This window comes from Merops nubicus, unplaced genomic scaffold, assembly GCF_000691845.1.
Source record: "Merops nubicus isolate BGI_N331 unplaced genomic scaffold, ASM69184v1 scaffold4502, whole genome shotgun sequence".
Lineage (NCBI taxonomy): Eukaryota > Metazoa > Chordata > Aves > Coraciiformes > Meropidae > Merops > Merops nubicus.
In genome coordinates this window covers 39,617-51,169 of record NW_008591431.1, presented here as the reverse complement: position 1 = coordinate 51,169, position 11,553 = coordinate 39,617, and the positions used below count along the sequence as shown (strand labels likewise).

At 34.5% G+C, this 11,553-nt stretch overlaps 1 protein-coding gene across 1 annotated transcript in view; it reads left to right on the top strand.

The window, feature by feature from the left end:
- Window positions 1-392: 392 nt before the first annotated feature.
- The window catches only part of LRRFIP2 (leucine rich repeat (in FLII) interacting protein 2), a gene marked incomplete at its 5' end in the record, with an annotated part of 38,832 nt that continues 27,671 nt past the window's right edge, over window positions 393-11,553 (top strand). The window contains 7 exons of the mRNA XM_008950245.1: window positions 393-479; window positions 1,954-2,004; window positions 4,860-4,913; window positions 5,005-5,049; window positions 8,621-8,662; window positions 9,754-9,819; window positions 11,418-11,492. Coding sequence (XP_008948493.1) covers window positions 393-479; window positions 1,954-2,004; window positions 4,860-4,913; window positions 5,005-5,049; window positions 8,621-8,662; window positions 9,754-9,819; window positions 11,418-11,492 — 420 coding nt within the window. The remainder of the gene's footprint in view (window positions 480-1,953; window positions 2,005-4,859; window positions 4,914-5,004; window positions 5,050-8,620; window positions 8,663-9,753; window positions 9,820-11,417; window positions 11,493-11,553) is intronic.

Genomic DNA, 11,553 nt, shown 5'->3' with positions numbered 1-11,553 from the left:
TTCCAAATGAGAGCAGAGCCTTTAAATATGAACAAACAGTTGTGGAGATTCTGCAGCTGCATTCATCCATGTTTAAATACTATGCATTGGCTAAGTCCTGTTAAAGTCCACAAGATATGGGGGTTTTAGATTTATAAGTAATTATAGTAATATTTATAAACTCAGTTCTTGTATCAACATGTAATTGTTTTGACTAGTAATGCTCTCTGTAAAGAATTAGATACATATCTTTTCTGAAATTTCATTCTGAGAACTGTTTTCTTTACTACTTAAGTATTGTGATATTAGAACTTCAGTGTGTTTTTGTCAAGATGTTTTTGAGTGCTCAAACCACTATAAAAAAAAAAAAATAAACCTGTGTTTAACTTGCAGTATTTTCAATTTGCTTGTAGGCAGAAGCCAGGCTTGCAGCCAAACGGGCAGCTCGAGCAGAAGCAAGAGATATACGTATGAGAGAGCTGGAACGACAGCAGAAAGAGGTAGTGTAAAGCATCAGGAGTTATTGCAGACCTTTACTGAAATTCTTAATGTATTCTATTTCTGTACTTGCACCAGATCTTGGTTTTTTTTTTGAGCAATTCAACTGCATGCTGGTATTTTCAGCATCAGGCAACTGTTAGATTCTCTCTCCCCCCATACCCTCTTCTTTCCCCTTAGGTTATATATCTGAAAGGATAACTGGCTTTGTATTTACCTGTAGATAGCACCTCACAAAATATGAATATGAACATTCATTTTGAACTTCCTTAATAGTTATGCTTATATTCTAGAAAAATCTGCAATACTGAACAGCCTTTTAGCACTTGCTTTCAACTGAAAAATAAAAGATTTCTTATGTGATTTTAAATTCTAGCTATACAGGCAGAATCAGATGCTTGGATGTTTTACCTTTAACAAGTACAGTAAATTCAATGTTAGCAATCAAAATTGGACAAAGATTAGTCTAAATGTTTATCTGTAGATGTTTAAAGGGCCAAGGCTTTCTTATTACTGCTCATTTAATTTTAAATGAGCAGAAGAGAGAGCATAATGACAATGTCCAGAACTCAGGCTTGCATAAATAATTTTGCATAGAGTGGAACAGTTTTCAGCTTGTTTTGCAAAGTTCAATATTGTCTGTGTTTGAATGACTAGATTTGTGGCTGAGTCAGCTGATGACTTTCATGCTTTTAGAAGAACAATTACTTAACACATGGCAGTTCCTCTGGTTGTTGCTGTGCAGAAAGTCCATGTAAATGTTGATCACTGGCAGCACAGCATAATGAATAAACATAACCATACCCAAAATGTATATTGCCTAATGTATAGGATGAACAACTATGAAACAGAGGCAGAATTATTTTTCTATATTTTTGTATTTTGACTATACTTAGTAACTGCATAATTTGGGTGTATGATTTTAGATCTGCAATTCTCAGTTATTTTTTTCCGATATAGATTATACCAAAATTATTCACAGAAAACAGCTATTGTCAGGATCTTTATCTGAAAAAAAAAATATAATGGAATTTGGATAATATTTATACATAGGGTTATGTGTTGCAAAAAACATTTGCATTTCTTTGGGGGGAAAAACCCCAGGAACAAGATTCTCAGCAGTCTAGATATTTAATTGTTACTACATGTGATTCAGGTTTTGACATAGCATACAAAAGATTGATAATTTATTATTTATCATCATTTAAATCCATGTAAATGGTGATATTAGGGGGAGGGAATTTCTACAGTAGTAACAAGCGCAATTTGCAAAACCTGTTTTTGTCTCAATTTTATATGGTTCTCATTAGTCCATACTTTAAGTTTTCTAACTGCTGTAGATATCTGATATTACACTGAGGATTACTTGGCAATTGACTTCGATTTTCCCAAATTTTTTGTGTAGGAACCCAGTCTGGTGTTTTGACTAATCTATATTGTAAATGGCTTGTTTGTTTTTGTTTTTACGTTCTGTAGTTTTCTCAGCATTCATTTGATAGAAAATGGGCTCATATCCAGAAATGGATGGTAGGCTAAAACTGCCTGTTGTGCATGATTTTCCCACTCAGAGAACTAACACAGGACGTGGCAGAAATAATTTACTAATGGTTTGCTGTGTCATTTCAAAGTGGTTTGTTACTGAAAGCAGTTATGTTTAAACTGGATGTGGAAGTGGATATGCAGGATACTTGACAGCATTAAAAGTCAAACTATGAAATGAGATGCTTTTCTTAAAATGAAATGGTTTTTGTTTCCAACACCTGCTGGTTTAAAGTGATGAATCTATTTAAAATGAAATTATATTTGTTGCAATCTAGGTAAACATCTTTTCAATAGTAAATATTTTTATTTCAGTTATTTCAGTTGGGGTTTTTACTTTTTTTTTCTTAGCAGATTGGCATTTATTTGTCTCCTCTTTGAGTTGTGTGACAGATGCTAGTCTAAAGTTACTTATGACTTAGAAAAATTAACTGTAAAATGTTTTAAAAAAGGAAACAAAACAGACAAAAAAACACCCTGCCTCAAAAACTTCATGTATCACTTGCAGCCTTTTATCCCTTGCCCTTTGTTTTCAATTAATAACAGTAACATATTTGACTGCTCATGTATTTAGATTAAATCCACTAAGTAGGAAGGAGGAGAGCTAGAGGATGTTGAGCTACAATCTGAGAAAGCTGCTGCTCAATTTGTACTAGTTCAGTGCAGTGTTTCTTCAGAGAGTTCCTCTCACAAACTTCATGTGCCTAAAAAGGCACATGGGAGGTGTGGGTTACTTTTTATCTTTTTAGAGAAGTGTTCACTGTGTGAATGTTTTAAATCAAGAAGATTTAACTAATGCATGTGGAGACTAATTTGATCTTGTTAAAACCATGACAGCTAATTGGCAACTTGGTTGAGAAATCCTGGAACTGTCATTAGAACTTCATTTGCAGAAGTTGTGCTGACTTTGTATTATAGTCTCTTTGCCTAGCTGACATTTGTGTGTGTATTAGCTCTTGTGTCACTTGCAAAGAACAACTCAGGTTTCTGTTATCTGTGGGTGGAATGCACGTTTGAATGTTTTGGGGTTTTTTTTTTGCTGGAAAGCAGTAGTTTCCAAACTCTGGAACACAGATGTGAACTTTCTCACATCAAAATTAATGCCACCCAGTTGAATGCCACCTTCATTTTGCCCACATATTCTTTTTGCACTCGTAGGAGTGCAGGAGCTTTCGAGCATTTGTTCTCTCCTTTCCTGCATTGGGAGACCTAACCTCTGTCTTAGATAAAATGCATATTTCAAACTTAAATTCTTAGAAGTCAAACCTGATAGCTACCAGCAGCAGCTATCTGTTTGCAGTCTGTACTGCAGTACTTATGTTAGCCTTTGACCTGAATATGCTGAACACTTAACACTGACATTCTATTTTCTGATTGTATGTCAAGAAGAGACTTGTTACTGCAAGTAAATTACCTCCAGCAATGTACTAAAGTTGTATCAGAAGCTGAAATTTTGCATTATAGGAGCATCTTATTAGCTGGGATGTTATACCAACAATTAAGAAGAATATTATATAAGTAACAGGTTGTCTCCTTGCAAGCTGGAAATGTTATTAACAGCTATTTATCCATCTAGACCACAGGCATAAAGCATATTTAAAATTAGCAGTGATCTGACTGTAATGTGTTGTAAAGTTAAACAGCATAAATGTGCATTTTAAACCTCAAAGTAGACGCTATAGAGAGGAAGACTAAAATGTCATTATGAAATGAATTTTTTTTTCCCCCTTTTGGGAAGTGATTTCCTTGCAGAGTAGGAACGAGGCTTTTTGAATAGTCACATAGTAATATTAAGCAAATTAATGTATCCTGTGATAATGTAGAAAATAACCACGTGACCATAAGCAGTATGAAAACCAGCTTTAGACTTCAGAGACCCAGCTGTGATCTGGAGACTGAGCTTTTAAGACCAAAGATAACTGACTTATAAACTTTGGAATCCTTTGACATATTAAAAACTGTAGGAAGTGAATCACTTAAGGAAATATTCCTAGTTTTAGAGCCCTGTTGTAGCCTTCAAATGGGATAGTTAATTAAGCTTATTCTTAACATGCTTTCCTACTGTAACTAAAGATTTGGGAAGCTTATGGCATGTGAAACATTTTAATATTTAATTTTAAATTAGTTGGTTTTCTGTCCCACTTCTTCTCCCATACTCCTTTGTGTGAGCCAGAATGAACATCCTCTGATCTTTCAACAGAACAAAAGATATTAAGGTGCTTTAACTACTTGTCCTCCCCCAGATTTTATAAGTTGGGTTTTTTTATTTTCACTGTCATTGTAGAGCAGAACTACCTGCAGAACTTATAATTGATCAATTTGCTTAAGAAGCTTTGTTCCTTTAATAGAGGAGAAGATCTGAAATATGCATGAGGAAACAGAGAATAATCCTCTCTATTGGGGCTAAAATAACTTTGAAAAATATTCATACTCTGACTGTAGTAATTATATAGTAAATTTCTTCCCAATGTACCTGTAATTTTGTAAAGCTTTTAAATATTTAATTTTTACTTTAATTTCTTAATTTAAAAAAATCTTGTACTTTTTTTCTGCGTTAATACAGGTATCAGAAGAAAGAATGACTACTGAACACTAATTATTAAATATATTAACCCCCTCTTATTTACATCTCCTAAATTAGTGTGTTGGCATACTTACCCAAATCAGGTGAAATCACAGTTGTTCTGACTTGAATCAAGTTCACTTGCCACAGTGGATTATTCAAAATAATATATAGCATTAAAAGTACTAACAGCATGTTGCTCACCTTTGTTTGCTTTTACTTTTTTTTTGTTTTTTTCTTCCCACTTCTGTGAAATAACTCTGCATTTCTTCTTTCTCAGGAAGATTCAGAGAGGGCCAGGTATTCTCACCGGTCCAGTCGACATTCATATTTGGTTTGTGTTCAAAATGTATATTTTTCCTCTTCCATCATGGCCTTTATGAAAAGAAAATTAAAAAATTGGGGTTTTGGTTTCATTTTCTTAGGGAGTGGATGATGCTTTAAGTCTTCCAAGTACTGGTAGTTTTAGGGTCAGTATTTTAAGTCACATATAATGACAAAATTCATCTGGCGTTTTATTTCCATCAGTCTCAAAGTAGTTTTTATGTATTTAAATCTTTGCATTTAAAAGGAATCTTAATTGTTTAATTGTTTTAATTCTTTGATTCTTTGACTATGCTTTTACTATAAATACCTAGTGCTTTCTCCCCCCCTTTTCTACAAACATTTATTTACAGTATTTTTTCATTGCTGAAAATAATTGAGTAGGTGTTTGGAAACAGTTTGGAAATATATGCGGTTCAAAAATCAAATACCTGGAATAGCATATATTTAAGAACAAGTTTTAAGTACTATCTTTTAGTGTTATTCCAGCCTAATATATTATGATTTATTCCTTTTCTTAAAAGCTGAGTAGTTTTACTCAGGATTCAGATATTGCCAGCTAGTGAGAATTAACTGGCTTGTCTTGAAATGGTGGAGTCTTAAGATCCCTACATGAGTTATCACTTGTCTCATGATTACTACTACATATCAAATCTCATGGTTGGATGTGAAGGTGCTATTAATGATCAAGCACTGGTCTAGTTAGATAAGCCTTAACAGGGAAAAAAAATCTCTTTCCCATTTTCCTTCTGTCTCAGAAATAGTGCAAACATGCAAATTTTACATAACAGAGTAAACACTCCTGCTGGCTCAGAGTCAACTGGAATCAATGCTGCTTACTGAAGATGGGTAACACTGATTTGTAATTCAGGCTTTGACGCCAAACTGATCCTGATGGTCTCCTGTTCACTGTTTTCTCTTTTTTTTTCACTTTAATTATTACTGTGTTTCTGTAATATTTGTGGAAGAAAAAGTAGCACCACCTAAGGATACAATTTGAAGAATTTGTTATGATACAGGGTTTTGCTTCTTTGAGAATGTGGGGATATATTCGTTAGTGGAAAAAAACTTGCTAATAGAAGTACTCATTGTGTTGTACAGGCTCTTCTATGTCCTCTAGGTCATGTACAGTGATAAAGAATGGTTTTATTGAGGGTTTGCAAGCATTTCCCTAGTTTTACTACATCTGCCTAGAAATGAACTTGTCATTGATCTGCATACATAGGCCACAAGAAGGACAACCCACTAAAATAAAATGCAGAGTTTGGTTTATTTTGGAAGGTGGAACAATCTATTTCTTTGTATGACTTTAAAAAAAAAAAAAGTCATTGTCACTTACTAAGAAGTTTCAGCAATTAAATGTAATCTTCAAGTAACTGAATTTTGTCTAATGTTTTGCAAGTCCTGGTGTGAAGTGTTTTGGCAATTTCTCACATATTTTTGCCAACTAGATGGTTTAAATCAGATGCTGTCGACTACTTTAGAAACAGTAAATGGTTTACAGAAAAAAGCTTGTAAAATGTGCTGTGTGGCAATACTTAAAATCTTAGGAGCTGATACATATTTGCTCAGTTTCTGCTCTTGCCTTGGTTAAACATACAAAATATGTGAAAATGGAGATTAAGTAATTTACCCTCGACTAAAGAACAGGGCTTGAATTTAGCAGAGAACTGAGCTCGTTGTGGGGGAATGAATAGCCAGAATTTCTTTGACTGCCTTGGTCGTTCTGTGCCTTTCAAGGAAGTTTCAAAATCTCTAATGATAATTGTTAATTATTTTATGTATTGATGTATTTTTGCAATTTCATTCTTAAGAGTTCTTTGGATGTCAGTGGGTCTCACAGGAGCAGAGCAAGCACCTCCAGAAGGAGAGATCTTGTGGTGTGTAGCCTGGAATGAGCATGCTTTGATGTGTTCCCATGATAACATTTTCTGTGTCTACTTACCAAAGCATTAGTTTGGTGGAAGCTGGTTTCTCTGTTGGAAATGGTGTTAGTTGGACTGCTGCAGTGGTTGATGTAATTCAGTGCTTTTTGACAGCAAGGTTGAGGTCACAAAGAAAGTGTTAAGTGTTAATTTTTCTGTCTTGAAGATAAATTCAAGTTGGAAGGGAATTAGTCTCTCCTGTAGTGTCCCCAAAAGAGATGTAAGATAAAGTGGCAAAAGTTGTACATCAACCTTGATAGGTACAAAGATGTTGCTAAAAGTTATGGCAGGAAACCTTTTTTTCTCAATTATGTTCTGTGGGACTAACATTGCAAATTTTATGTTTTCAGAAATGGGTATTTCTGTATATTTTGTGGTATTGCTGGTTTAGGCAATGTAAATAGTTGTTAGTAGACTATTAAGTTGTTAATAGTTAAATAAAGGTGTAAGTTAAGTGTTGTGATGATGATCTGAATGATCTGTCTCCATCCTCTAAGAGCAAGGCTGCTTATTGGTAGATAATCATTAAAGATAAAAACTTTTGAAAAAAAGAATAAACGGTTAAGCTGATTAAGATCCTATGGTAAGACATTAACCAACACAAAAAGTTACCATGGTCTGTAAATTTCATTAATAATATTAAATTATTCACCATAGTATGAATATTGGATATGCTGGAACTACTGAGATAATATGAAAACAGTGTGAAATAGTATAAACTAAACCTGACCTATATTAATCTATAAACAAATACAAAATCTATAACCAGAGAATATTTGCCTTTAATTTGATCTCTAGAAGGAATTTTCAGATCTATCAACAGACCAGAAGAAATTATTTTTCTTGTAATCCCCTCAGTAGTTCTCTTGCTGAAAATTACACTGGGTAATACTCTAGCATGCTATTAGTATATCATGTGAAATTTTAAATGAACTGGAAAAAAACCAAACTTGTGTGGAAAATTTAAGATTTGTATGCTAAAAAAAAATAATGTATAAACTCCACAGATTTTGCCATTGTTGAATGACATGAAACAAGGGACAGTGGCTAAGCTGTTATTAGAAAGATGTTTTCATATGTATTAAAAATGGCCAAATCTGTCAGAGCAGCAGGTCTGACTTTACCTAACTCTTTACATACAGGTGTCCCTTTAATCTCACTGTTCCTCTTTCTGGCATGCTTTCTCCTCCTGAGAGCACCTTTATCCCTCCCTCTCCTTTCATTCCTCTCTTGATCCCAAGACCATGGGATCTCCTACATCCCATAATGTCTTCCCTGCCCTGTAGGCAGGAACATCCCTCTGCCTGTAAGGTGCCCTGGAGAGCCCCAACATTGAGGTGGGTTTCACACCCCAACTGTGGGGCTGCCTCATGGTCCTCTGGGCTCCTTTTGCCTGTGTGGAGATGAGCCTTTTACCACATAACCTAACAAATAACTGCCTCAGTTTAATACCATCTACTGCCCAAGACTTTGCTTAATTATTTAAGATTCTGTTGCCAAAACCACATTAAATATTTCACATAACTACTGCTGTCCAAAATAACTCCCTTTTCAGAAATTGGAGTGCTGTTGGGGGGAAAAAAATTGCTTTTATTAAAGTTTTCCACCCTCAGGATGCCCTTTAGATTGGATAAATGGCATTCCTTTGTGCATAAATCTTTGTAATTAGTAGAATGTTTTCTTGTAATTTCCTTTTAAGTCTTTTTAGTCATTCTTTGGGGAAAAAAAAAAGCTATTTTTAATCCTTTCTCTTTTAACTTGATGATTTTTGTTTCATTTTCTTTTACTTCAGTATGACAGTGCTAAGGATAGATCTGCAAGATACTCGGCCCCTGTATGTTACCACTTTGCATGTCTTTTGAGTGAAGACTGCTTTTGTGCTTTGTTTTTAAGGTGTAATGACAGTAACTAGCTACTTAGAATTATTGATTTTAAAAAGCGTATAAATTTGTACTATCCCACTCTCAGACCTAGAACAGCACAATTAACACTTTCCTTAGAATGCATGTATGAACTTTTTCTGGGAGAAAAATTTAAAGAAATCACATTACAGACAGCTGACTTACAGTAACTACTTCTTAGTATTTATTTGTGATTCCTAAACTTTGTAGTCAAGTGACATATACAGATTAGACTTGGAGCACATACTTCTTAAAAAAAAGTGCATATGTGTGTATCTGTATTCTCCATAGAAATCACATTACAGACAGCTGACTTACAGTAACTACTTCTTCGTATTTATTTGTGATTCCTAAACTTTGTAGTCAAGTGACATATACAGATTAGACTTGGAGCACATACTTCTTAAAAAGAAAAAAAAGTGCATATGTGTGTGTCTGTATTCTCCATTTCCATATAGAAACTTTAACTTAATCTAATGGAAAATTACTTCAGTCCTGAGGAAAAGCAGGTGGTTTGTATACCTTTACTTTTAAAAATTCCTTGGTTTTTTTTCCTCACATTCTCATTGCTGTGTAAATGCCAAGTAGGAGTTGTGTGTCTTTGTAAGCAAAGACAAGCACCAAGTACCCCTAAAGGAAATATGTAAGCAGCTTAAAAGGCTGAATTTGTTTGAACAGCAGTGTTATCTGAATTAGCTACAGATAGGCAAACACCATATCGTGCTTAAAACAATCTGTAATGTTAAACTTCTTTAGTCTTTTTATTGCTTTTAAATTTTTTTGTGAAATGTGAGCTCTGGCTTAAGCCAAGTCTGGGTTAATGAGAGATTAGGTTGTTTATAGTTGCAGTTATCCTTTCTTTTTTGTACAGCTTGACCATTTCATTAATCATTTAGTTAGAATTTTCTGTGGTCTTTCTGTTGTACGTCATAAAAATCTTAAATCCTTCTGTTTGACTTCTTTATATTTTAAGATTGAAGATGCTGTTATATAGTGGCATTAATTTTCTAAATTTTCTTCTTAGAGTCATGCTTACAGTGAGCCTCATAGCTCAAAGAAGAAAGCTGCTTCTTCTCATAAAGATTTATTGGTTAGTTTTCGACTATAATATTTATCATAACTACACTAACTATGTAGAGTTACATACTGATGCAGCTAGGGATAAATTTATTAGCTTGCTGACATAAGCAGAAATGTTTTCAGGAAAAAAGGAACCTCTAGTATTAACCAAATTCTGACCTGAAGTTGAGTGTTTGAAACTGCTCATAGCAGTGAAACCCTATGAATGGAATCAGCTGAATACAAACCATGTTTTACTGGGGAAGGTTCTTGGAGATATTTAAAACTCTGGATTAAAGCTTGTTCAGTTTAGGATGGAGATATGCATTCTATTATTTACACTTTGTCCCCTATCAGTTAGAGATATTTTAAATGGTAGATGTGAAGCAGATTGAATTTACCATACTCCTTGACATTAAACTGCTGAACTGTTGAGAAAGGGACGTGGGTTATTATGATCTTCCAGAAAGTATTATAGAAAGCTCAACGTGCAGTGTGAACATAGTGCCAAGAAATTAGATATTTTGGGTGTAATTTTTCAGAGGGTTTTGAAACTGATGAAGGAGCAGTTGGGTCAGGGATTGGGGTAGGCAGAGCAGCAGTAGATGCCTGTGTTGAGACAAGGCTGAAATAATTTTTGTATTTACATGCAATTATTTGTGTTACAGCATTTCTCTGTGCTTTGAGATTCTATTTTCCTGTTCCCTCTGTTCAATAAATGAGGAGTAGGAATCTTTCTGCCTCCTGTGGCCTGTGGGGATACAAAGTCCTACAGTCTTGGGGTAGGCAGAGCAGCAGTAGATGCCTGTGTTGAGACAAGGCTGAAATAATTTTTGTATTTACATGCAATTATTTGTGTTACAGCATTTCTCTGTGCTTTGAGATTCTATTTTCCTGTTCCCTCTGTTCAATAAATGAGGAGTAGGAATCTGCCTCCTGTGGCGATACAAAGTGCTACAGTCTGAAAGCATTACTTTTTCCCATGCCTTCATCTCTCTGTTTTTCCTTCTTTATGTGTGTATTTCATTTTTTTTCCTCACATGCATTTATATATGCAATTTATGGAGGAAGTGTCAAATAAGGCAAAACTGGGCAAAACTGAGCACGGGTGATTTACAGAGCAGCAGCAGGGTACAGAGTAATGCTGATCACACCAACATCCATCTTCTATTAAGTTTTTAGGAATTTCTGTCCTTCTCTCTCCCCAAATGCTCTGAGGATGCTATCCTAATGGAAGAGAAATCAAGCAAATCATTGTACTTGTTTAATTGTAAACAAGTTTTGTCAAGTCTGGTTTTTAATGTATTTCATGCTGCACTTGTTAGGGTTTAGATAAACTTCTCAGGATTTTCCTATTTATCAGGCAGAAAAAAGCCAAAACTTATTACTACTTTGGTTGGGCATGGCATTAAAAGTACAGGTAATGCTGATAACATTAATGCTGAACACATAAGTAGTTTTGGGGGTTTTTACACTTTACTTGCTTCAGAAGTTATATGGATTTTGGGTCAGCCATAGGGAAAATTTTTACAGTACAAGTTCTAAGTTGGGAACGTTTGGGCAATGTTGAGACAGATGTAAATAAAAGTTCTATAGATGCAATCTTTGTTTTCTCTTTTCCCCCCACAGAGTGGAATTTACTATGATCAAAGAAATTATAGCAGCCTTAGATATAGTAAACCAGTTTCTTCCTACCATCCTCGGGTCTGTCTCCTATTCCTCTATTACTTTTTTAATGCTTATTAAACACATAGATTTGCTTTTG